This window comes from Dermacentor variabilis, chromosome 10 (genome assembly GCF_050947875.1).
Source record: "Dermacentor variabilis isolate Ectoservices chromosome 10, ASM5094787v1, whole genome shotgun sequence".
Classification (NCBI taxonomy): domain Eukaryota; kingdom Metazoa; phylum Arthropoda; class Arachnida; order Ixodida; family Ixodidae; genus Dermacentor; species Dermacentor variabilis.
In genome coordinates this window covers 49,929,064-49,956,690 of record NC_134577.1, presented here as the reverse complement: position 1 = coordinate 49,956,690, position 27,627 = coordinate 49,929,064, and the positions used below count along the sequence as shown (strand labels likewise).

General features: G+C 44.6%; 1 protein-coding gene across 1 annotated transcript; it reads right to left on the bottom strand.

The window, feature by feature from the left end:
- LOC142559527 (beta-scruin-like) lies at positions 1-21,639 on the bottom strand. The gene is made up of 7 exons (XM_075671107.1): positions 21,532-21,639; positions 19,950-20,066; positions 12,643-12,820; positions 9,854-10,054; positions 7,631-7,848; positions 6,264-6,462; positions 1-97 (listed from the first exon to the last, which is right to left on the bottom strand). The coding sequence occupies exons 1-7, from the start codon at positions 21,623-21,625 to the stop codon at positions 46-48; spliced, it is 1,059 nt and encodes a 352-aa protein (XP_075527222.1). The 5' UTR covers positions 21,626-21,639; the 3' UTR covers positions 1-45.
- Positions 21,640-27,627: the final 5,988 nt, after the last annotated feature.

The following is a 27,627-nucleotide window of genomic DNA, read 5'->3' as shown; positions in this document are numbered from 1 at the left end:
ACGAATAAGGCTAGATGCTCGCGATTCAGAACGATCCGTGTGGCGTCACAGGTTGTGCCAGCTCCACATGATCAGGTCTTCGTCCTTGCGTCCCGACCTGCGTTGCGAAAAAAAAATAAAATACAATACTTATAGACGCGCGACACACGGAGCGCTCAGTCTGTTTTGCATTCTAGCGTGTGTCCAAAATGTCTGTCAATAAATATTGTGCACATACCATTATGCATCCAAACTACATTAAAAAAAAGAAAACATTAAAAGTGCTTTAAGCGCGTTCACAAGGACAAACGAGGGAACATACAAGCGCAGGTGTGTGTCGTCTCGTAAATGCTTCAATTCCCTTAACACAGTCAAACATGTCTTACCAGCAAAACCTTACGTCAACGCTTGTCGAGCAAAAATACTTATAAAAGTACCGAATGCGTACAGAATGTTGAAGTGATAACAGAATTTAAAAAAAAAAGTGATTCGTATTCACTAATGACCAAGACCTACCAGTAACTAGTGGTCATCACAGAGCCACCCTTTGGTGTTTCAGATGATACCCAAGACAACTGCGTCACCAACTCTCTGAACAATCCAATGCTGACATTTCCTTGTGTGCGTGAACTCGTCGTGTGAGTCGCTCTCGAAACACAAAGAAAAGCGTCCAAAGGCTGCCGTTAGTCACGTGGGAAGAACGCTCTTGGTCCCCTGCTTTGCCTTTTATTTTGAATAAAAATGTCAACCCCTAATATCTTAGAAAATTTTCGATTGCCAGGAAATTCGAACGCTCTTGAAGGACGCTATACTTCCATTAATATACAGTATTAGTACTGCGCACGCAGCGTACGTAACGGCGTTGCGTACGTAAGATCACTACGTCCTGCAAAGTGCGCATGTGCAGAACGCAACACGAACGGTACGTGATGCGTACGCCGCCGCTGCGTACACACGCATCCGATTCTTGTGTGCGTACGTACGGAGCCTTGTGTGCTGCTCTCGTGGTTCTCGTTTGTTCGGGAGAATGCGAGACAAAAGAGTTTCCCAAAATGGCAGCGTCAGAGGCGACCAGCGGAAGGCTGTACTTTTCAATGGCCTAGGATTTGGCCCTAGCTGCGTGAAGTGAACGCGCAGAAGACATTCCCAGATCCTGAACGGTGGGAATGCATAGCAAAGATAGGAACATTGTTTTTGAGAAAGTGTTAAGTGTGTGCTGGTTTACGCGAAAGCCTCGACCTGCTTTTGGCGCAGTTCGTCGCAAATGACCGTGACAGCCTCAGAAAGCAAGTACTCAGTTTTTTTGTTTTTCTCGATATGATTCGTGCATTTAATCCGCATTAAAAGTAGTCTCCTAAAGGCCTAAATATATTTCGACGAAGCGGGAACGCGCCCGCACGTTACATCACGTTAGCGAGATCAACAGCGTCTAGTTCGACCGACGGTTCGACGTACCGGCGGACGCGGCCAATGCGCTCCGACGCGCCCGGCGTCTAACGCGACACGCGCTCCTACGTTCCGCAAAGCACTTGCGTGCTGCATGCGTAATGTCATGACGCAGTACCACGTGATTTTTCTAATTTCGCTGGCGCTCGGATTAATTTGGCTGGCGTTTGGATTAAATACAGTGGTTTTGGGTTTAAATCGATCGGCGTTCGGATTAAAATTACGGGCAATTGGCTTAATTAGAATGGCGCTTGGACTTAATTGACTGGCAGTCGGTATTAATTGATAGGGGAAACCTGTAGTGTGTCACCGCGCAGCTAGAGTGACTGGCGGCATTCAGCGCACTTTGCCGTGGCCATCGCAGGAATAGAACACGTCTTAAGACATCTCGCGCCGTAGCCGCTAGACTACAGTATATCGCGCGCTAGCTTGGATTGCCGGCCTTCGGGTGCAGAGAGAGCTCAGTTTGCGCTAAAGAGTGTGCTAGCACTGTGTAGTACACTCTAGTGTGCGCTTTTGCCAAACGACCAAGTGCTCGCTCTCCGCAGCTGTTGTGCGCATGCGCTGCGGCAACAGCTCGTCGCCGCATGGCTCCGGGCCGCGTTCAACGCGTTGAACTGCATGGGAGGCCCGAATTTTCGATGATTCTGGCGTCACTGGTGTGACGAATCCGACCTCGGCGGCCGCTGCCTGGCACGCTGGAAACGCCGGACTGCAGGTATCCGAGCCTAAAGCGGCGGCCCAGATCGCAAGTCATGCGACAACGTCACCAAACTCGTGTGCTCCGCATTGCGCCTCGGGCGAGCAGCAAAGCCTCAAAAATATTAAGTTGTCGATGAAGATCTCGCGGTCGCACGCAATATAGATGAGCGCGATAGCGGGAGCGAAGGGCGCCCGGGAGGAAAGATTGTGACGACACATCAGTCGTGCGGCTAGGCCCGTTTAATCTGATCGGTTGCCTAGGCAACGGCTGGGCCCGCGCATTGCGCTGCTGAAGCGGTAGAACGTCTTCGAGGCTTCATGCACGGCGGACGCTACGGTCGCAGCTATGGTGAGCAGTACGGAATATTTTTCTTTGCAAAAGCTTAGTTTTATTATTTGGGTTTTTGGGGAGGAGGGGGTTAACAGAAGTAACGGGGGGGGGGTAACAGACATCAGGTAACAGGCATGTAGAACGTCTGTTACCTGAAGTTTTCACGTTGCTGAAAGCGCACGCTAATTTCGCAGACAAATGTTGAGAACTGGTTCGCTTGACGTTCTCTCTTCCGACGCCAAATGTGGCCTTGCCGTCGAGGAATGATACGAGGGCTTTTCTAGCCGGAAATGTTGGCTCGTTTCCCCTAAGCTCTAGACTAGGTGTTAGAAAGTAGGAATAAGGAGTACTGTATTACGGCACTCGATGGGCTTCTTCGAAAGAATTCACAGTAAGCAGCGGAAGCCACTTGTTTTGGAGAAGCTGCACTGATGCTTTGCAAAGTCCGATATGGTGGCCTTTCCATGCGCTTAATTAGTGGGACCTGAATCGCTGCTGCAATTAACTCTGAAGGTGGAAACTGTACGCAAAAGTTTTGGTTACCCGCTCCAAATGGCGTGTTTTGATGTAATTCGCACCAACGCGGCGCCACCACCACAAGGTGCGTTACGCGAATCCTCTTATAAGGTTGCGATTCCGTCATCACAAATGAGCGTATCAGGGCAAGGCAGGTTTGGCATTGCCTATAGAGAAAGCTTTTTTTTTTTATTCGGGGGAATTTGTCGCAGGACACAAAGAATAAAACAAACTTTAAAAAATGGTGGGAGACCACAATCTTTGACTTGGGCGACTCTTAAGGCTCACTCACACTAGGCCGACCCGACACCGATTTGGGTCTGCCGGCTGTCGGCGACAGCGTTTTTTTCTTTCGTGTCAGCGCCTCTGTCACACTGTACCGACGCCGACTATCTGCCGACGGTCGGCAGAGAGCTCTGAGTCGGCACAGTACGACAGAGGCGCCGACACGAAGGTAAAAACTGTCGCCGATAGTCGGCAGGCCGAGATCTGTGTCGGGTTGGCCTAGTGTGAGTGAGCCTTTAGTGGCACTAGCACTTTGCCGTTCGTGTTCTTTAGGTTAACTTTAAGGGAACTAAACGCATGAACCGAACTCGGAGGCAACTGTTTTTCATTAATTAGTCGGTTAAATATCATGCCACCTTCTGTGTGACGTAATTAGTGACGTCATTACTTCCGCTTTCTACTTTCGGATTTTCCAGGAATTTCGCCAAAGTCGTGCTCACGTTGCGGGTCTCTGAAGTCTACGATTCTGTGCTTTTGTGTGCGGTAATCAGTTATTTCTAATTCTAATTATTGCGTGCACTTCAGTGATTCAACATGTCACTAAACTTGTGCTCCGATATTATATCTATAATGAAACCCATCAATTTTTTACTGTGCTGTTTTCTGCCATTTTCCTGCTTTATTTTGAATTTCTTGGCAGGTAGGCTCAGTGATTTCTAATTAATTCTAATTATTCCAGAGACTTCAGTAGCTCAACTTGTAACTGAACTTATGCTCTGTGATCATAGTTATAATGAAATACATTAATATTGTTCTGTACTATTTTCTTTCTATATTTTGTTATGTTTAATTTCCTCCCCGGTCGTCTCGGGAAGTGAACCGGAAGTGCTGCGCAAGAAACAAGAGTGTAACTCGATGCTCGTGCACTAAAAAATCGCTTTGGCATGTAAAAGAATTCTACACATTGAGCTGGACAACTGCAAGATTCGTACATTAATTGCACGAGAAATCGAAATGTTTTCTTGATAAACTAGACTGCATCGCTCATTATTATTTCATTTAATTGCACCACTGAGTGCAATTTAGCAGTTCTAGCAGATGAGTTCGCAAGGCGTATTGCATTGGAACAAATTCTGATGGTGACACCAGTTTAGAGATATGCTTCCCCCAAAATGTGCGAACATACACATTGGTGTTTCACTTGTTTTTGACCTTATGTACAGCGCATAAAACGACGTTTTTAAGGCGAAATCCTTTCTAGGCTCATGGTGACGTTTGTGTCAGCAGACCTGACCACCGGAGTGTTCACCGAAGCGTCATCACGCCATATGAAGACAGATTAAAAACAGATTAAATGAAAAATGATTGACAGTGACATCTAGTGTATGATAATGTTATAATAGTGGTTGGTGGAGACTAATAATGATCAGTAATGACTACTAATGACTTGTAATGACTACTGATGACTCCGAAATGACCAATATTTCTAAAGACAACTTGCAACGCCTACAATAGATTACAAATGACTAAGAATGCTTAGTAGTGAATACTAATTACTAATAATGACTGAAATGACTTGTAATGAGTACTGATGACTATGATATGACCAACATGTCTAGCGACGGCTTGTAATTACCACAACTGACTACAAATGACCAAAAATGCTTAGTAGTGACCATTAATGAATAATAATGACTGAAATGACTTGTAATGACTAGTAATGACTACGAAATGACGAATATGTCTAACGAAGGCTTGTAAGGACTACAGTTGATTACAAATGACTAAAAATACTTATTAGTGAGCAGTAATGACTAAAAGAAAGAAGAGAAAGGGAAGAGGCAAAGAGAAAGGCGAATGATAAGAGGAGGAAGAGTAGGCTTTCGCCGTTCAGCTCTTAAGATCTTAAGAGACCCTGTAATTTTTGTTTAAAAACAACTAAAACAACTGTGCATTTGTAGCGAAAGTTTGACAGCATCTTCTTAAAACTGGAGCTAATTTAATAAATTAATTTTAAGTGATTCTATATAGGAACTCACTGTTTTCAATTAGTATATTGCATGTTGAAAAGTCAAATTTTGCTGAATAGTCAGTTATGCATTTGATCGCTTGTGCAAGTAATGTGCCCCTCTTCGAGTGATCTACCTATTTCTGTAGGTTTGTGCTATATACCACGTGATTTTTTCAAGATTTTGTTAACATAAAAAACACCTAGTATATTTACTATAAGGGGTGTTTTTTTAACAGCACCAAATAAAATATTGCTGGTGTAATGTATGTATGTATATATGTATGTATGTATGTATGTATGTATGTATGTATGTATGTATGTATGTATGTATGTATGTATGTATGTACGTATGTACGTACGTACGTATGTACGTATGTACGTATGTACGTACGTACGTACGTACGTATGTATGTATGTACGTACGTATGTATGTACGTATGTACGTATGTACGTATGTATGTATGTATGTATGTATGTATGTATGTACGTATGTATGTACGTATGTATGTATGTATGTACGTATGTACGTATGTATGTATGTATGTACGTACGTATGTATGTATGTACGTACGTATGTATGTATGTACGTATGTATGTATGTATGTACGTATGTATGTACGTACGTATGTATGTATGTACGTACGTATGTATGTACGTACGTATGTATGTACGTATGTATGTATGTACGTATGTATGTATGTACGTATGTATGTACGTACGTACGTATGTACGTATGTATGTACGTACGTACGTATGTACGTATGTATGTACGTACGTACGTATGTACGTATGTATGTACGTATGTATGTACGTACGTACGTATGTATGGTACGTACGTACGTACGTATGTATGTATGTATGTATGGTACGTACGTACGTACGTACGTACGTACGTACGTATGTATGTATGTATGTATGTATGTATGTATGTATGTATGTATGTATGTATGTATGTATGTATGTATGTATGTATAATCTAATATTGGGTCGAGCTTGAGTGGAGGAACGTTGTAGAATACGGAGGTGTCCCTTTCTTTACACGGGGGCTCTTACCTGTTGTGGTCCCCGACATCCGAGGTGCAACTGGCGACCGCGCTGGCACCCGTGTGCGAGCCGGGCAGCGCCACCACACTTGGCCCGAGCACTGAGGCGGGCAGGTGGGCGCACAGGGACCAGCGGCCTTTGTGCAGCAGCTGCACATCGGCCAGCACGTGGCCATCGCTGATGCCGCCGAACATGTACAGCGACTCGCCTGCAAGCGCACGACAGGAAGTACGGAACACGCTGCCGTCACATCGAGCCACGCTATCTGCGCTCTGTCGTCAGCCACCACTCGCATATGCCGCTTATGCTTCGGCTAGTTAAAAACACATTTCTGCGAAGAGTTAGCTCCTGTTGGCGCCTTCTTTGCGGCTGAGCTTTAAGGGCTTGTTAGACATTCGTTTCTTGACGTATATATAAAAAACGAAAGCCTGACGACCGCAAAGAACCACACAGCGTGAGAACCGCAGCGATACAAATTATAGGCAGCACAGATGCCGACAGTACGTCCTAGCATTACGGAAATCCATGCAAGGAGTATAGCTGTGACAGCCCCAGCTGGGCCCGTGGTTTTCACATCTTCTTTAAGTATCCTTACAAAACTGTAGTGACTGGAGCTCCTGAATCTTTTATGTGAAGTGGAACATTCAGTTTCTAATATTCGGATGAAGCAGGCACTTATGAGTTGTATGCCATTAGAATAAACGTTGAACCGCACTGTGCTGCCCTAAATCACGCGGCGACGTTTCTATGGGGACTTTTTTTTCCTCAAGGCCGTCTTATGTATGATGCATTAAGTTTTGCATGTGGTTAGTACGAGAGTGAGACAAAATTGATGCGTGAGGTGGCACCTAGCACATCGCCGGTAGGTTTGCATTGTGCAAGCCTAAAGAAGTATCGATGTCAACGTAAGTAAGGAAGAATCTTGTTCCCCCATACCACCAAATGTTCGCGTTCAACGGAAAACAGTTTCTTACCAGCAAGTTGAACCTGCCTACAAAACTTGTCACTGAGGTGACAGTCTACATGTGCCACAGCAATGACAACTGTACAAAACATGCACTCGGGCATCGGGACGTTTACCGTGTCAGAATGCATTCTGAAACGTCAGTCCGCCCTACTGACGAGCGCCAAGTTGCTTCTGTGCAACCTGTTCAGCGTGGCATCGACCCGTACTTGTCCTCTGTCGCGATGTGTGTCCGTAAACTTCGTGTCTCAAGCTAATTGCGACAGGAGCATGTTTCGAAAGGGACAACTGGCTAGCAAGCATCATGGGAAACAGTTTTTTTTTTACCACTGGCAGCGCCACCACGAACCACTTTAGCGACTGGTACATGTCTGCGTACGGTATATCGAACGGCCTTCTCGTCTGCACTCACCGAACACCACGGCGTCGGAGCTGTGGCAGGGCCTCGGCATGGATACCAGCGGCTCCCAGGAACGCTGGTCATCCGACAGCCGTAGCACGTCGGCCACGCTGCCGAGCTGCAGCTGGTCCAAGGACACGGAGCCTCCGAGAGCCACGAGGCTGCCGGAGGCGCAGAGCAGGCCTAGGTAGGCGCACGCCCTAGGCAGCGGCGGCACGCTGGAGGTCCACCTGCGCGACGCGTAGACGCACCCATCGTGCACCGACTAGTTGTAGGAGGGCAAAGCATCCGCAAATACTAGCAAGGTCTTTGTAAAAAAAAAACGAACGTGATTTCATACGTCGTGGTCGCATGAGCAATTATCCGTCTTCGAACACTAACAAGGGCGAGAACCGTAAACCGGAGGTGAATGTAAACCGGAGGTTTCCATTCGATTTGTATTCGTTTTGTTCGATTTGTATTCAATTTGATAATTCGGGATTCCGAATAGTCTTTTCGGTTCGAATATAACAAATAATGACGCTTCTCTACACTCTGCCCCATACCATTTGGGGCAGAAACTTGGGCGTTAACAACGAAACTCGAGAACAAGTTAAGGACCGCGCAAAGAGTGATGGAACGAAAAATGTTAGGTGCAATGGTAAGAGACAGCAAGAGAGTGGAATGGATAAGAGAGCAAACGAGAATAGCCGATATATTAGTTGACATTAGGAGAGAAAAATAGGAGCTGGGCATGGCAACTAATGAGTAGGGTGAACAATCGGTGGACCATTAGAGTTACAGAATGGGCACCAAAGGAAGGAAAGCGTAATCCAGGACGACAGAAAGTGAGGTTGGGTGATGACACCGAGAAATTTGCAGGCGCAAAGCGGAATCAGCTAGCCGAAGGCGGGAGTAATTTGAGGTCGTTGGGAGCTGTCTTAGTGTTGCACTGTACGTGAACATAGGCTGACGATGACTTCAGTCTATAGAGAGAAAACCAGATGCAAATCGTTATCAAACATCAGTTTGAAAGTGAGCGCATGGAGTAGCTAACTTAAGCTGAAAAGTTTCCATTGATCAGTAAGGATGTCTCGGCTTGAATGCGGGTGAATTTGTTTCCTCAATTTTCGCAATGCACTTTATGACGTATTTGGACACTATCGCTATGTTCCCACCCCTTAAAACGATGTTCGCTCTTGTAATAAGGTTTGCTCCTTCAACATGTTGTGATGTGCGGTTCCCATGTTTCAGCACTACTATCGTCACAGTGCGCCAGATACAATCACCCTTCAGTTTCTTCTGATTTGCAAACACTTGAATCATAAGGTTTAAGCGTTCTTTTTTTTTTTCTAAACATACTACGGGCGACCTTCACGTTTAACCTTGTTTAGAAATTAGAAAATGTCCATTATTTGATCCGATATTGGAAAGTAGTTTTACTCAAATATTTGTGCTCGGTTCAATTAAAAATTTAGCTATTTGAACACCCCCAAGCTAGACCAACCCCAATGAAACCACAACGAAGACCGCTGGCCTTCATTCCCTTGGTCGGACGCTCAGGTATACATTTTCTAATACGTTAGGCTGCTCAGTTGGGAACAAGACATTCTCACAACACGTCGTGGTACTTATTTTTTATTCGTACCACCGAGCTGCTTATTAATTGAGCAAAAGTGCGGTGATCGGTGCTGTAGCCTGAAACTGAGTGTTTCGGGCAATAACCATGTTACACGTAAACTAATTTGAGTATTTATGTGCAATCGTGCCATTGTATGCACGCTAAAATCCTGCCACTATGCCTGCAGTATACAAACTTAGATGGGGTTGGAGGGTGGAAAGTCAAATACTTCCCACTATATTGATTCGGAGAACTCGAGTATTTTCGCTTGGGAATTGACCTCAATTCCCAACACAAAACAACTTGAAGTATTTATTCTTGCAGAAGCAAGCGGAAACAGGCAACAGGCACTTAGCCATATGTACCACACACTATCGCAAAGAGCCCAGGCCACCTGACCGACAGATTTTTTGTGCAATAGGAGTACCATCCGTATTTAACTATTAGCAGATGCCATCGACCATTCTCTGGAGGTCAGAAACTTTTCCTTCGCGCGCAACATTCGGCAAGTCTGCTGCGCCACTAAAAGCCCACAGTTAATTTAGGTGCCCTAACATAAAGTTTCACGCGTGTCCTATACACGCGCGAAGGAAAGCAAACTCAGTGGGATCGTGTTGGGGGTCCCCGGTACCCACGTCTTCATCCTGGGGTCGTAGCAGTGGACGGCCGCGCAGCAGGCCAGGTCGTCCTCGGAGGAACCCACGACTCCTCCGGCGACCCAGACGAGCGAGCGGAAGAGCGCCACGCCCATGGCCATCATGGGATGCGGCAGTGAGCCCTTCATCTTGGTCCACTTGTTGCGCTTCACGTCGTAGTACTCCATGCTGGACACTAGCCTGCGGGGCAGAATGTGTTTCAGTTCGGGCAACTTTCTTCAAAAACTCGCGCCACAACCCGAGTTCCTGTGTACACCCTGCCGTAAGAAATACTGCGGTAGCTGGAAGCTTTAGCAATTCAGCGGAAACGTCTTTGTACCGCGCCGTGCAGCGCAGTGAAACAATCGTCCAGCTGCGGTTCCAAGGGCAGATACCGCGTATAGCGTGTGTCACAGCTAACATTAGCTAAGGCGTTGAAAGAAATCGAGTATAATGAAAATCACGGTCTGAGATGCGATTGTAAGACCTACGACGTCAGAGCGGTCTGTCGTCCGAGCACTGTCAGTCCTAAAATTGTATGTGGCACGGCGTTTCTCAAATCGTTTTCTTCGTACACCTTGGCTAACGTTAGCTGCGACACCCTATTGACGATTCTGTATTCAAAATTAAATGGGACTGGTCTTGAGTTAGTTTCTTTACGTATCATCCAGCTTTGCCTTTATATTGCTCTCAGCTAGGCCGATCAGATTACTCAGTCAGTTGAATCCGCAGCTTCACATGTATGTTTCAGAGCCCGGTGTTTATAATCCGTACCCCTGTTCCTGTTGAAACCAATGAGCTTATGTTGTTGCCAAGGTGAACGTTTTCGCATTGCCATTATGTTATTTTTTGTCATACCTATTCAGCAACGTGATTAACCCTAAAGCGCACATAAAAACAAATAGTAACTCTACGCTCAGAATCTCATGTTTGTGAGTAACTGCAGCGGGTGCCACGTGACTGTCACGCCCAGTAGCAAACGAAATGCGTGCACACGATGCGCCGCCCAAAATACGCCATTGAACGGAAGCAGTTGCTCTACATGAACACTTGTTCCTTTATACCAAACGGTCATGGTTAAAATACGGCTTGGGGCTGTTCTCTAACTTTATTATGAATGTTCATCTATTATGCTGGCCTAGCACGCCGTGACTTCTGCAGGTGCTCGTGTATGCAAAAGCAGGCTGTATTTTAGACTAATTATTCGGTTTGTTAAAACGTAGCATTGGGGAACACTCAGCTTGCCGTTTCCGAGCTTAAAGGCAGTACTTTCGACCTCGCTTGCATTAGTATTCCACGTCTCGTTTTTTATATTATATAGAATTTTTTTTAAAAGTACCTCTGGTATGTATCAAAATTATAATCCTTGAACTGAACCGCTCGAAGACGCGGAAATTACTTGCACATTAAATAAATAGGAAGGATTTACTAACTACCACATTTCATTAAGTTTTTAACAAATTTACGGCAAATATTGCAATTTACGAATTGTAGCCAGCGACTGTCACTATTTTATTACGTATATAATTTACGCAGCTTACAGCGACTGTTATTATACCCCTATAAAGTGAAGTAACATCTACCATTTGTCATTGACCGCATCATCCGCTACTTCATACCACTGTTTGGCGTTCTTTGGCCATCATCGGCTTTTGCGTCGGAAGTCCTCACATATCATAATCATCACAAATTGTAACCTGTGAGTTTGCAAGACATGTAACTTGAAACAAATATTGCGGTGAAAATGCGCTGCTGTTCTACTCACTTTTAAAAGAAAGCGCTGCTTCATACATTCAAGCTTAAAGATAACTGGGACGCAAGGGTATTTCATCGCACGCTCTGAAAATCAACATCTTTATACTGGCATCATCGTGAGAATTCCTTCCAAGTAGACACGCGTTGGGAACTCGCCGGCTGCAGTTCATATACCGCGATATGTGTCATAATGAAATTGGGTAAAATAAACTCATTAGTTACAATTCGCTTGTTAGTCGATAATGCATTTTGATTTCTCGTTCAAGCGATATCCGCCTCTTCGAATAATCGAGCTCGAGGGTTAGAATTGTGCTGTGGGCCACAGGCAATTGAAGAAAGGAAGACCAGCCTGCTTTTGTTCGGTCGTGGCACTGACTCACCGCCGAAGCAGGTGCGTTGGTGATTTACAAAATAAGTTTTCCAGATGGGGCAAACCCTCAGGAAGCAGCATGTCGACAAGCTTTCGCAGCGATTTTATTGTCATTAGAAAATTCCAGTCGCCGTAATCGCATCTTCGGCAAGGGAGGGAAAACGCAGCTAAATTCGTCTCTCCCCATTCGTAGGCTGCCGGAGCCGCTTCTGCGCTTAGCTGCTCCGCTGGACGCGGAGGTCACATGGCGTAGCCAACACCACCTTAGCAAATAGAAGGCCCGTGATGATTCGAGCACCGACGCTTAGGACGGAAGGCGATCTCCTTGTAAGCTGGTTCCTCCAATTTTTTCACATAATTTCGCTGAAGACACTTGGCTTGGCCGTCTATTGCCAAAACGCAGTTTTCTCAAGACGTTCTCCGCCTTCACTCGAGACGTCACGAGGCAAAGCGCGTGGGAACTATGCTGTCTAGCGGGTGGTTAGTTTAGACCACGTAGCAATCGCGTGGAACGTCATCCTGATTGGCTAACGCCAGCTGCAGTGCATGCGTCCATGTCACGTTACATTTGGAATAGATCACGTATGCAAGGAATGCGGTTTAGACGGTGCGCCGGTCTGTGATCGGCGACGAAAGCATTCGCGGGTCCCGGTTGCACACTGACCTGCGCCCGATCGTGAGCCCGCCGAGGGCCAGGATGCGGCCGTCGCAATACACGAGACCGTGGTGGGCGCGCTCAGTCTTGAGGTCGGCCACACGGCTCCACTGCATCTTGGCCACGTTCAGCCGGTAGCAGCGTCGCGTGCACAGGTACGGCCCGTCCGCAGACTCCAGCATGCCACCTGCGTGCCGTGCGAACTTGACTGTCACGCAGCTCGAACTCGATGTACAGGGCTCCACTGAATTCCATCCCTCACAATCTATACATGTACGCAGAATATAGTCTTGGAGAAACGTTTTTTTCTTTAACTGCGGTAACGATGCCGGAATATTTCACGACCAATTCTAAGTTTTCGGAGCACACCATAGTGTCGTACACATTCCTTTCTTAAAATTACCATACTATAAGGTATCGCAAGTTTTATTTCAACCGTATTGAATGGCTGAAATGTTTGCAGTGGTCTCTTAATTGAAGCAGGTAACGTAGCTAGCTATCAACCTTAAATAAAAACGAGTTGCATTTATAGCATGAACTGTCATTCTTTATTCCCTAAGTTGGCTTTTGATTTTTCAAATGTCTGCAATAAAGAGATCTTTTAGAATCTTTATTTATTAAGTTTGTTAATTATTATTATTTCATTGGTTTGTTATGTATGCGTGCGCCAGCACTCCGACCTTAATGTTGTTCCTGAGCACGGTAAATAAATGATTGCATGTTATTTTTTTTCAAGTGTATATATAAAGCACCTCAAACCTTGCCTTTCTTATGTCGCTGATGGTATCCCGACCGCACTGCTTACGACTTCAGGAAGCATGCTTGTCCCTGTTCTAACAGGCATATTCAACACGTTCATAAAATCTAGTACGTTTCCCAGCGCTTGCCCGTACAAAAATCGGGTGCTAGAAGTGCAGTTACTAACTACTGGCCAAAATCTATTCACTGCGCTGCGTCAAAAGTGTTTGAGTATGCATTGCAACCCATACTTTCCCTTAGTGCTAGAAACATTCTCATAGATGAAGAACTCGGCAACGTTTATGACCGGTGCTTCTAGTGCGGTACATAGCAGGGGCCAATTACACATTCTTTTCTTTGACCTCAGTAAAGACTTTGATGTAGTTAGCCATAAGCTCGTCATTACAAAGCTCACGAAAATGGACATAGATTCTTCCATCACTGCCCTGGTATATCTCATTACTTAAGCAATAGATCATGCTTCGTTAGAAATAATGGATAGATGTCTGTTAAGTATGACGTCACTAGCAGAGTTCAGGCCTCAAGGATCCGTTCTTGGCCCTCTTCCTACTGTTCATAAATGGCATTACGTCAGCAATTCAACGCTCATCTTTCCTTCTATATGCCGACAACGTCAAGCTATTTAAGACTGTCAGCAGTGTTCCCGACTCCCCTAACTACAAAAAGATATTCTTCTCACTTTCAGACTGGTGCAGAGGCAATTAGCTACTCTGAAAGGCTTCCAAAACTGTCATATTAAATTCTACCAGGAAAACACACCCATGTGCAATTTCTACGCACCTTCTCGCGATTCTCCAATTTCCAGGGCTCATGAAACGAAAGATCTTGGTGTGTGCTTTGACAAAACGTTAAGCTTCTCTTCGCACGCTAAATATGCGGAACAACCTGCCCTTTGCGTTCTTGTTATTGTTTGTCGTATATCGCCTGACTTCCACTCCCAAATTGCCTTACTGAAGTTAAGTTGTATTCTACTGTGTGCCCACCACTGCTAGAAAATGCCTCTGTAGTTCCCTGAATGCATGCAGAATAAAGTCATGTCTATTTTCAAGCACCACTTTTGCCATTCTGGTTGCCGTAGCACAGCTCTCTAAGCTATACCTCAACTCGCCCCTTTCAAATGAAGACGTAATTAATGAGACCTGATCCTCCATAAGGTGGTCCATGGCATTATACATTGTCCAAACCTTCTTGGTCATGTGCGATTTTCCGAATCCACAAAAGTACACCAGGCAGCATTCCGCGTTTTCTGCACGGCCTGGTTGCATTAAGCAATGTCCTATGCCCTAACTCCGAAACACATGCAGTAAGTATTCTTTATGCATTGGCATATTTCAGTTAATATTATGGGTTTTGTATAAATGTAGATAAACATGTTGTATGATTATTTCCCTTTTACGCCACCTCCTCATTTTGTTTCCCTATTTGTTTCTCTATATAGCCTTGTTTTGTCTGCATTCTTATTTTCTGTGGATACTGTGGATACTGTAATCAAAGCAAGTTAACTTTTCTGCAATGTCATTTCGTCGTATTTTCTCATTTTCGTTATTTTAGAAGCTTCACTGTGCGGTGAAATTTCCTCTTGAGACTTTTTCCCGCCACACTACAACGTATTGCGCCGTGACTGGGACTTCAGTGGGTCTAACCAAAAAGGACAGTAGCATACTGATTGCGGTCGACAGTTCGCTGAGATTTGTTCGGTGCAAGGACATAGGAAGTATACGGGAGTCAATTTGGCCAAAAGTATGCCTTGTGCGTTGCGCAATATTGTTAATTGGATCTTCCTATGCGTCGCCTAATATCTCTCCTGTCTTGTTACATGAGGTCATCTCTTCGATTTAAAGTATACCTTCCCCTAGCATAGCAAACATAAATTAATTATTCTTGGTGATTATAATATACCTTTTCTTTATCTTTGTCTCCCCTTACTACTTCCCCAGTGCAGGGTAGCAAACTGGATATCTGTCTTCCGGCTAACATCCCTGACTTTGATGTCTCATTTATCTCTCTCTCTAATACACCTGAAATCGAGTGGAAGCCGCTTAGATATTCTTATTACAATTATTACATACAGAACGAGTGTAGCCTATCGTTGGGCTTTCTGGCCTTCTGTTCCCTTCAGCAGCATAATTTGGTCGCCAGTTGCTGTGGTAACGTCTTTTACACCTACCTGTCGAAAGCTAAAGTTGTGCATGTCGCTTGTTCTGACATTTCCCTTGTGCATCCCACAAGTTTCACTCGTCACTGGAGTGCCTCTATGTCAGCCCTGAGGCAGAGCTACTCCAGCGGCATAAACGAATCCTCTCGCTTTACTTTCAAGAGTAGCGATTATGTTGGTTTATATGGTTTCTTGCCCACCACCGATTGGTCACTGGTTATATAAACAAAACCGAAGTCGATGACCAAGTAGATTAAATTACGAAGCTTGTTTCGAGCCATATGCGTAAGTACATTCCCCACTACAGATCTATACGCTCTAAATAACCCCATTGGTTCTCATCGGAACTTATAACTTTCCCTAAAGCTTATAAAGATCGCGCGCACCAGAAATGTAGGAGTCCTGTGCGTAATAAGCGAAGAGAAAAATTCTGCTTTCTTTGGGCTCTCCGCAAACGCCTGTACAAGTAGGATCACGACTTATATATTGCATTCTTGAAAAACAGTGGCTTTTAACGGCTAGCGGAAATTTGGAAGTATATCTGCAAGCGTTCTTGTAAGCATGGAGGGAGTTATCGCCTGCTGGATTCCAGCGTAATAAAAGTCCAAGCAAGCGCGGACTGCTTTGCTCCCCATTTATCATCCTTATATAAAGCGTCAGGTTTTCAACGCTGATGTCAGTCAGCAGCACACGACGGTTCCTACATCTAGTACTCTGTAGCTTGACGAAAAGCTCGTTAGCCAGCGCCCCAAGCGCCTGAAGCCTTCCTTATCCTGCATCCACTCCACGATTATAAAATCCGACAGCAGTATGTTTGTCCCGGTTTTGATATATCTATTTAATGGCTTTTTTTTTAAAGCTTCCAATTTCGCTCATGTGAAAGAAACTGCTCCTGCTTTTCATGTATTTCACAGCTAACCTGTCATGCGCTTCGCGTATCATCTCCACCTATGCTACTGCATTCAATGCACTTGGTTTTCTGCGGCGCAATCTGAGAAATTCCACAACTAGCGTGCTTGAATTAGCATAACTTACATTTTTGCGCCCGCAGCTCAAATTTGCCTCGTTTTTATGGGCGCCATATCGTGACTACTTAGCTGTCATGCTCAAATGCACACAGAATGGAGCTGCCCGGTACATATGCAGAAACAACTTTTTCCACAACATATCATGAAACGTTCCGCGAACACCTGTGCGCGCTTTTAACATAATGTGCTTTCCGTGTTAATGCTAAGCGCATGTGTGCCTTGTGAGTCCCATATTTTTTCGATTTAAACATTCTCTTGCCACAATCACTATATCGCGGTGCATATTTACGGCTACTAATGTTCTCCGCTATTCCCTCGCGCAGTTATCCTCTTCATACATCGCGTTATGGTAACGCCAGTGTCCAAACGCCTTCTTTCTACATGGCGATTAGCGGCGCCTGTGAATGACCAGTTTTAGGACCGCTCCTCTCATTAGTTCTTATCAATAAAGTTCTTTCCGCTATTCAGAATTCTTATTTCCTTCTGGGGGGGGGGGGGGGGGGGGTGTGCCGACGGCATAAAGATTTCTAAAAAGAATATACTGCTGATGACTGTCGCATCCTGCAGTTTGACCTGATTCCTTTTCTAAATAGTGCAAAGATATCCTCGCCTTGAATGCTGCTAAGGCCAAACTCATCACTTTCATTCATAAAACGGCAAGCATTCCTTTCTTCTTCTCCTGTAGATTCTGTACCATTACGTAAGGTCTGTGAGATCAATGACCTCGGTGTACTTTTCGACACAACCTTACACTTTTCTGCTTACACTGAACGCATTGTAGTGCGTGGTATGCGCTCTCTGGGCTCTGTGCGCAAACTATTGAAGGAGTTTAATTCTTCTACACTTCTTCGAAAGTTGTATACGGCAGGCTGTCTTCCTCTACTCGAATACGCGTCGATCGTCTGGAATGGCATTTCCAGATACAACAGTGGCATTATAGATCACGCCAAGAAAAACAAAAGAATTCTAAGCATATATCACGGGCGCTGGACCTCATTTTAGCACTGTAGGAATATTGTCATTGCCCTTACTTGGCTGCCGACGTAGTCTTGCCCACCTTCTGTTTCCGTTTCGAAGTCCTTCACGGTATCTTCACGTGGCCCGAACTCGTAAGTTGTATCACGTTTCGCGTTTCGCTCAAAATCATCACAGGACACTTACCTTTCCATATTTCTACCGGTAATCACCAAAACCCGTCCATCCTCAGGATCACGAGTCTTTATACCGCTTAGATTTATGATTTCAATATTTGTAATAACTCCCTGTCATTGCTCTTTTCCGACCCGCCATGGTTGCTCAGTGGCTATGGTGTTGGGCTGCTGAGCACGAGGTCGCGGGATCGAACCCCGGCCACGGTGGCCGCATTTGGATGGGGGCGAAGTGCGAAAACACCCGTGTACTAAGATTTAGGTGCATGTTAAAGAGCCCCAGGTGGTCAAAATTTCCAGAGCTCTCCACTACGGCGTGTCTCATAATCAGAAAGTGGTTTTGGCACGTAAAACCCCCTTTTTTTTTGCTCTTTTCCGAGTTTCGCGGTTTCCCAGTTTCACACACCGTTCTCCTTTCTATTTTCTTTATTTAACTTGCCTTTTGTTATTGTTGTTATTTTGATTTATTGTGTTTGTTTTCTCGTATTATGCCTTTTTCTCACTGTACATATGTCTGTCTTTTTTTTTTACTTACGGGCTGCAAGTTTTTTATTTCTTATTTTTGGTTATAGGTTGGTTTTAATGTATGCATGAGCCAGCACTCAGACCCTAATGTTGTTACTGCGCACGTTAAATGATTGATTGATTGATTGATTGATTGATTGATTGATTGATTGATTGATTGATTGATTGATTGATTGATTGAAATAACAAAATAAATCTCTATGAGGTTCTTAAAATTTAACTTTGTGAGATAACCTATTTTTTATTCGTGATCCCTCAACTTCTATGAATGTTATACACACTGAACTGTCACATTTAATGTAGATGGTAACAATTCCTTGTTCATATTAAGCTCGCTCATCTTTGAAATTTTCCTAAAAGAGTTATAAGGCTTATCGTGTACAGCTCTACGTCGCGCAACGGCTATGTGGAAAACGCCGAAGAAACATTTTACTAATTTGGGATGAACCATGCATTAAAGTACGCGTCGCCCCCAGCGACGCTAAGTAACTGGGCAATTTGCGGGATTGGGACAGTGGTGCTATTTGTTAATGCAACGGTGAAACAAAGTGCGCACCTTGTTTCACCATCAGTTTTCACCTAGTCAATGACAGATCAATGACAAATTTATTTAATATGAATACTACTTTTTATTCAGTAGTGCAATGGGAAATGCGCGCCTCGTGTTTATTCTGGACGAAAATCACGAGCAATCGCCAAAACATGGTTTGAAAAATCACGCAAAGCGAAATACTAGTTCTGTGCAAAATTTCGGCGCGAACGAGCTACCTCCTTAGCCGGAAGATTCGAATGGAGTCAAGATGACTCATTACAGAGCCTTACTGGACTTCTTGCACAATAAGGGGCTACATTCATATATTGATTTCTTTTTCTATGTCATAAGGGAACCTTTCTCGAGAAAAAAAAATTTACTTGCATTTCTATTTATGCAACATTCCACAGAAAGGATAGTTTGTAGTCCAAAGGTGGGCTAAGGGGAGAGAGGGTGAATGGGACGATTGTCCAAGTGCTACTAAATGTATAGTCGGCAGCTGGGACTCCTTGGCTTCTGGAAAATGTGAGCAGCGTGTCTAGAGATTGTTTGCGGCTTCTATTGTCTCCTTAGCCAATCCCGCGTTTGTAGTCAGTGGTGGAACCCTGATGGCGCCGTCTCTTTACTTCGTGTACCGGACATTGCCACACTAGGTTCACCGTCAGAGGCGCGCGCTGTGCATATTCTGGACAAATCTATGGCCTGTTACTGTTCTCCGAACTTCTTGCCTTCGACTCGAGATCGCGAGGCGGTGTGCCCTCCATTGTAGTTTGTTTTAAAGCCACGATAGCTTTCTTTGGCTCTTTCAGCCATTTTCGTGGCTTGTTATGTGGTTAGTCGATGGTGGGATTCGACAAGAAAAGCGTTGGTTGGTTCCTTCTTTCATTCGTTGCTTTGTTCGTTCATTCGTTGCTTTGTTGGTTCCTTCGCTGGTTGGTTCGTTCCTCCATGAGCGAGTGAGTGAGTGAGTGAGTGAGTGAGTGAGTGAGTGAGTGAGTGAGTGAGTGAGTGAGTGAGTGAGTGAGTGAGTGAGTGAGTGAGTGAGTGAGTGAGTGAGTGAGTGAGTGAGTGAGTGAGTGACCTTAGACTGACAATGATCGCCAGTGGACTCTGCACAATTTTTTTTCAACTGGTTGACCCCTTTCAGTCTATTACTATGTGGTACTCACCAACGACGATGATGTCGGAGTCGACGAGAACGGTCCGGTGGTGATGCAGCGGCGTGGGCAGGACGCTGCACTGCTGCAGCGTGTTGAACGACGGGTCGAAGGCCACCACTGACGAACCTACAACGACAGGCATTAGTGGTTGACGCACCTCTCTGTTCGAACGATCATAGCCGACTGCGACCGTGATGCGAATTTTCCTTGATCCTTTTAACCAGTGCCCCTACTGTAGTAGTGACGGCTCTAGTTGTGGCCTATTTTGGGACCTATTTTGTGAGTATTGATGACTCCTTCGTAGTCTAAGTATCCTTTAGTGCCAAAATGGGCAAGTTGCGGTGACACGTCTCACGTGTACTCCTGTCGCGGTCGCAGTGGGACTGCTACTATGTCCTGCGAGCCTCTCATTCGCCGACATGCGAACATCGGGTTCCATGACCAGCACAGGAGAGAGGAGGGTGGGCGCGTCAGGAGAGGCAGAGGAAGCAATCGGGAAATTGAGACGGGGAGTCAGACGTGAGATTTCCGTTTCAATACTGAGGTAGTGAAGGTCTCAGAGCGTTGCTAAAATGCGGTCTTGAGCCTTTAGTTTCCGCGGTGAAAGCGAGAAAGATCAACAAACTGAGGCAAGAACTTTGTTCAGTGCGCGTGGAGTGTTCTCGTGCTGCTGCCATGTAGCGCTGAATGCTACAGCTGTAAACGGCTGTCGCATACTTGGCTGAACCGGGACGAGAAAGATCGACGAATTGAGACAAGAACTTTGTTCAGTGCACGTGGATGCTCTCGTGCTGCCGGTATGTGACACTGAATGCGACAGCTGCACACGACTGCCGCATACTGTACGCGGGGACCTTTGGGAGGACGGTAGACGATAGCAGGGAAGCCACAGACAGGCAGACAGACGAAAAGCGTTGAAAATGTGATATGTACACTGTCGACGGTGAAATAGGCTCAAGTGGGATGGATGGCAAGTAGTAGTGTGCGTTCTCTACAGTGGCAGACTGGAATACCCGCACAGAATCTCATTTCTTGGAAAGATAGTTCACCGAGTTGTTCGTTAAGGACACAACATTTAGCACTAAAAGAGCCATCCGGTCGTGCCATAGACATTTGAAAATGCGACGGGTGTTGCGTATTACTTTGAAAACGGAACGTGCTGTCTGCCGTATTCCAAGGACAAGTGAATTAGTCACGCCAAGAACTGGTGAAATAAGTCAATAGGACTACTCAGTTCTTTTTACCGTATTTTACATTATAATCGTCATTTTTGTAAGGAAAAGCATGTCTTCCTTTTCCTGAAACGCGTAGGCTTATAGATCTGTAGTTAGACTCCGACAGAATAGAACGTTCCAACACGACGTTTGCACCCTATAGCCCCATCGCACCATCCACGTACAACGTAAAAGTGTGTACCTGCCGTAGTACACCGTGTGCGCGCTTAACACTAACGGTATGCGGTAATGGTGCGAGCCTAGTCCGGCACGAAATTCTCGCTTCGGCAGATGCCTGCTCTGGTAAAACTTGCCTAACGTTTAGGATAGCAAATACGAGCAAACCGAAAAAATAGAAGCAAGCAGCGTTGACTCACTGATGCCAGTGTCGAGGTTGAGGCCTCCCGTGACCAAGATGCTGGGCAGTTCAATAGTCGCCACTGGCTGCACCTTGCCCATGCGCTTGGCCATGCTCGGCGACACTTCAAAGTCTGCGCGAGGTGTACTAGGCTACTAAGTCCTTTCTTTTCTTTTTCTTTTTGACACGTGATGCTCAGCCTCAGCCGCACGCGCACATCAGCTCATTATATGCACACATCTGAACGTTCGCGGAGATTAAACGCAGGTTGTATAATAAGAAACTTTATCATTGTATTGTTTTCGCATCCAGAAACTTCGACGTGGCAAAATGGCACAGTCAAGTGAGGTTTAGTTTTAATAACCACTTCGCATAGAGCCCGTTCTTACACGTTCTTAGGCGAGCACTGACGTGATATCTTCATTTTTTGTGCGTTAGAAAACTAGCCCAACCGTTTGAATAATTGGAACATGCTGGCAAGCGCCGGAGTCCCCCTTCGCAATTTACTACGATATTTCTTTCTGCCAGCCAGTTTCGCTACCCAGAAACTGGATGCGCCCCGACGTCATCATACGCTAACTCGCTCCTTTCCTGTCAACGCTGTGGCTGCCGTAAGTGAGGGAAACAGGAGGAATTTCATCACACGTAGCATTATTGCCACACGACGTCGTCAAATTCGGCTGTCAGGTGGCGTAACGATAATAATCTATAACGCCAGACCTGGCATTGCGAGACATTTAAAGCATCAAATTTATTTTCTCATTCTAATTAATTGTAATTATTTATTTTATTAAATATTTATTTATTTATTGTACGCTTAGGGCATACAATGCATAGGAGAGGGGAGGGGCTACATCACACGTATGAAAAAGGTACAAAATAAAGCAGCAAAAGGCAATGAGTCAATAAAGAATCATTTCATCAAATAAATTCTTCGCGCAAGTGGAAGGATGTTTTTAGACGTGCAAAGGAAAAAAAACAGAAGAATGCCTAAACTGAACAGATATGTGAAAAAAAGAACTGTTACTCAGATTGTGCTGGCGAGTGATCTGCGGAAATAATCAGTGTCTGTAACTCTGAATAACGAGGCAGGAAGATGATTCCAGTCGAAACATGTTTTAGGAATGAAGGGCTGGGAATAAGTGACAGTATCATAAGTCGGCATGCTAGCTTTGAGCATGTGGTCTAGACGCGGTGAAATGAAGGGAGCTGGTCTGATCCAATCTCCGTTGAATACGGGTTTATTGTGATACATTTTATGAGAGAGAAAGCCGCAACAGCTTTCTTCGGGTAGCGAGTAAAGGAAAGTTTAAGCTGGATTTCACGCTCGTTACGCTGGCAGTGCGATGTTACTTAGACTTAACGAAGGTAACTGAGCAATTCAGCACCGCTTCAAGCTTATTGATTAGTGTAGCGTTACTGGGGCCCCAAACGGATGAGGCGTATTCCAGATTAGAGCGAACTTAAGTGATGTTTAGTTGTCTTTTGAGCGCTGTAGGAGAAAGTGAAAAATTGTTTTAAAAAAAACCAAGCATGCGATTGGCTTTAGATACGATTGAGTCAACATGCACTCTTGAAGAGAGATTGTTAGTGATGGGGGGGGGGGGGAGGGGGAACTCCGAGGTACTTACACAAGCTTGAAATCTGAGGTATGCAAGTATTTCCCAACCAACCTTTTTAATATTTTCGGGTTTTATAGGGTGAGGGGTTATTTAGCATGGAATCAACCATATTGTATGTACTAGTTATCCAGGTGCCCTTTTCAGTGCAACCAACGCGGGTTTCTGGTAAACAGACACACATGAAACGTACAGGCTACACCACGTGGCGAGTGATCGGTCTCGGCCAAGTATCCTCGATATCGGCCTTCTGTTGGCTTAGAGCAAGATGGCATTTAAGGAAGTCATTAACGTCCAAGACATACTTCCGTGATGCTGCCGGCCGAATGGATCGAGGCTCTCGAAGGATCCGGACAAGTTTGTAAACGTCGACTTTGCGTCGTATGGCCAAAATCGACCGCGTGCTGTATGAAGCAAGAAAGAAACAACAAAAAGAAATGTCACTCGAGTAAAAATTTATTAGTATATGTGTTCGAAAGTTACGAGCTCGTTGAGCTACCCAAAACAGAAACAGAAATCAGTTTTTGATGTGCTCCAGTACATCAAAAACGCTACTAACCCGGAGCGTTAAGTGTTCCGCGCTTAAATCAAAATTTTGAAGTATCAAAGTTGGCATAGCATCTATGGATACGCTGGGTAGTAAATAATAAAGTTACCGCGTTTAAGAGCTAACGGCCTCTCCAATGCTGATATTCACTTTCTCGCACTGCTAAAATAGCAAGGCGACTTCGCTCGCCTGCGTCCGTAAACAATCTTGAATTTACTGTCTGAGGTGTATGAAATTGAGGCACAAAATAGACTTACATTTCCGATCGAAATCGTCCGAGAAACCCCAAGCAGCTTCTGCAATAAAATTGTACGTTCAGCATAATCATAAATGGGAGCTTGCAGAAGATTTACTCAGCTCTGACATGTCTACTCGACGTGCCAAGTCCAACCCCTTAGAAAACGAATAAAACGGTTCAGCACATTGCAATAGACTGTAAGTTCCTTGAAGCCCAAATCGATGAAGCAATCAAAAGAATTCAAGTTGCCCTAACATGTAAAAGTAGCGACGAGGAGACTAATATCCAGAAGGTATAACTAGGCAAGTATGACTGGGCACGTCGCAAATATCAGGAGATTGAGGAAATGCCCTGAACACCAGAACACGCTATATATGGTTTAATTTCCACACGCTATGCGGGAATAGTTCCCACGAGAAAAACTTTGTATAATTTCGCTTTTATCGGGCATTCTGAAACCGTATGGCACTGCATGACAATACCATACTGTTCAGTGTGCCATATATTTGCACAGTACTTTCATTTCTCGTAAATCTTTTTTTTTCTGTACTATTTTTTTCTACTCTGTGAGTGAATGCTTTTCCTATGCAGGTGCATAAATAACCTCGCCGCCCATCCACTTTGGCTCTACTCAGTCGTAATTCGATGGAGTACTAAGTTTTTTTTTAGACTCCCGCACTTTGAAGAACGCCTAGCCTGAGTATCCCTATTGCATGATTTTTTTTCCTTTGTGCACAGAGTCTTTCAAGAGCTCCCCATAAATCCTCTGTCCAGACTTCAGCTCAGATTTGCAGCGCAACCTAGAGTTGTCTAACGTAATCCCGCTGTCCATTACCCTTTTCTGCATATGCTACTTCATATTCACTGTATTTCTAGGCGAATCTGTTCATCATGACCACACTATTTTTTTCGCTTTAACTATTCCTATTTTTCTACGTGCCGCTTCCCACCTAGGTATTTGTACTCACCTACCATTTGAATCTCGTTTCCCTGAACTGTAGTCGGCTTTCAATAAATACGATGAAATTAAAATCCCATAGCTTCGCCCTCTTTTTCACACACATGTACAGGAGATGAGTATCCATCTTACCGCTGGCTAACAAAATCTCATCCGCGTACAGTAAACCAGGAACACGCTACTTCTCTATCACGCGATTTATTTTATTAAAGAATAAGTGTCGATGACGGGTAACGCTGGCACGAGCCCTTGTGGATATTTGTAATGTTGCGTCACTAGACATTTTCACAATGACTTCAGCTGCTATATTTACTTTATTAGCTCTGTGGTGCCGTATGAGGCTTGTCGAAGCAAGAATGATGAAAAATGTATGCACGGCAAAGTACGACGCAGATGTACACTTAAAGCTTCATATTTCTGTGACTGTGGAAAATCCAATCTGGGGGACTGGCGAGGAGATGCCACATATCCGGTTGTACATACTCAGTGGTGAAATTTTTTTGCTCAAACACATAATCATCATCATTATCTCAGCCTATGTTTATGTCCACTGTTAGAACGAAGGCCCCTCCCAGCAATCTTGAATTATCTCTGTTCGAACTTGCATCTGCAAACTTCCTAATGTCATCACCCCACCTAATGTTCTGCCGTCCTCGACTGTGCCTCCCTTCCCTTGTCACCCGTTCTGTAATTCTAATGCTTTATCGGTTATCTGCCTTACGCCATGCATGACCAGCCCGATCCCATTTTTTTCTTTTATTATCAACTGAAATTCTGCCATCCCCATTTGCTCTCATATCTACACCGCTCTCTTAATGTCTCTTACGGTTACGCCGAACATTTTTCGTTTCATCGCTGTTTGCGCAGTCCTTAGCTTGTTCTTAAGCTTCTTTGTTAACCTCCAAGTTTCTGCCTCATATGTTAACACAAGTAGAATGTAATGGCTGTGCACTTTTCAACGACAGTGGTAAGCTCTCAGTCAGGATTTGGTAATGCCTGCCGTATGCACTCCAACGAATTTTTATTTCTGTAAATTTTCTTCTCATAATTCTTCTCATAATGTAGACTGCGTGTTTTTGGACTTTGCAAAAGCTTTCGACACTGTTTCACATGATCTCTTCATTCTTAAACTTAGCATGCTTAACATTGACCCTAATGTACTAAACTGGATTAAAAGCTTTCTGTCTAATCGAACTCAGTACGTTTCAGCTAATGAATGTTCATCCTCTCGCACTTCCGTAACATCGGGTGTACCACAGGGATCGGTACTGGGACCCCTGCTTTTCCTGATTTACATAAACGACCTTCCTAAATGCATTTCCCATTCATCTGTTAGGCTTTTCGCAGATTACTGCGTCATTTATCGCAAAATAACTAACAACACTGATTCTGATAAGCTTCAAGACGATCTTAGAAGCATATCCAACTGGTGCGATAAATGGCTCATGCGACTAAACGTTAATAAATGTAAAACAATGCATGTATCAAGCCGCACTAACACTGACAACACGCGTGTTTACTTACTTCACGATACTTCTCTTGAATCCGTCAAGTCTTACAAATACCTAGGTGTCCATATTTCACGTAACTTATCATGGCATACGCACATCAAACACGTCACTAATAATGCTAACTGGGTTCTTGGATACTTGCGTCGAAATTTCACTGCTGCATCTATGCCGATAAAGCTTACCCTCTACAAAACATTAGTGCGACCAAAGCTAGAATATGCAACCACCGTATGGGATCTTCATCAAATCACACTGATAAACACACTAGAATCCACCCAGAATCGCGCAGCACGTTTCATCTTATCTAACTATTCCCGTTACGCCAGCATTACTTCCATGAAAAATACACTTGAATTACCGGAGCTTTCATTGCGCCGTAAATGTTTTAGACTGTGTCTTTTCCACAGGCTGTATCACCACAACCCACTATTAAAGGATCATCTTATTACTCGCCCTTCATACATTTCACCCCGTTTCGATCACATGTTTAAAGTTGGTATTCCATATTTTAGAACAAAGATGTGTCATGGTTCTTTTATTCCTAAAACCAGCGCCGACTGGAACGACCTTCCTCCCTCCATCGCTGCCATTTCTGACGTTGGCAATTTCAAGACTGCTGTATTTTCTGCCATTATGTAATACCTATTATTGTATAACTATGTACTTTTCTTTCACTTACCACTCCTTTCTGTAATCCCTTCGGGCCAGGAAAGTATCCGAAATAAATAAATAAATAAAAATAATTAGGATCTCTTGTAAGTAATTGACCTAGATAAATGTACTCCTGCGCAGACTCTAGAGGCTGACTGGCGATAATGGATTCTTGTTGTTTTCCTACCGGGCTATTCAAGATTACCTTTGTCTTCTGCATATTAATCCTTCAGCCTTTCACTTTCCTTTTCCAGGTTAAGGTCCTCAACCATTTCTAACAATTCATCCCCATTGTCGCTGAACAATCTGCAAACCGAAGGTTGTTGACATCCGCCGTTGATCTTCACTCCTAAGCCTTTCCAGTGTAACGTCGCTTGAATACGTCTAAGGAGGCAGTAAATAGTGACATACATCACAATCGCCATCATCATCACTATTAACCTATTTTATGACCACTGCAGGACGAAGGCCTCTCCCTGCTATCTCCATGTACCCCCTGTAATGCGCCAACCAATTCCAACTAGCGCCTGCAAATTCCCTAATTTCGTCGCCCCACCTAGTCTTCTGCCGTCATCGACTTCGATTCCCTTC

Bases quoted from the DNA above. Each gene is read 5' to 3' on its own strand.
- LOC142559527 (XM_075671107.1), bottom strand. From the start codon at position 21,625: ATGGCCAAGCGCATGGGCAAGGTGCAGCCAGTGGCGACTATTGAACTG. The intron at 7,849-9,853 runs GTGGGTACCGGG...CGCGTCGCGCAG, and splicing joins TACGACCCCAGGATGAAGAC to GTGGACCTCCAGCGTGCCGC. The intron at 6,463-7,630 runs GTGAGTGCAGAC...GTGCGCTTGCAG, and splicing joins CTCCGACGCCGTGGTGTTCG to GCGAGTCGCTGTACATGTTC.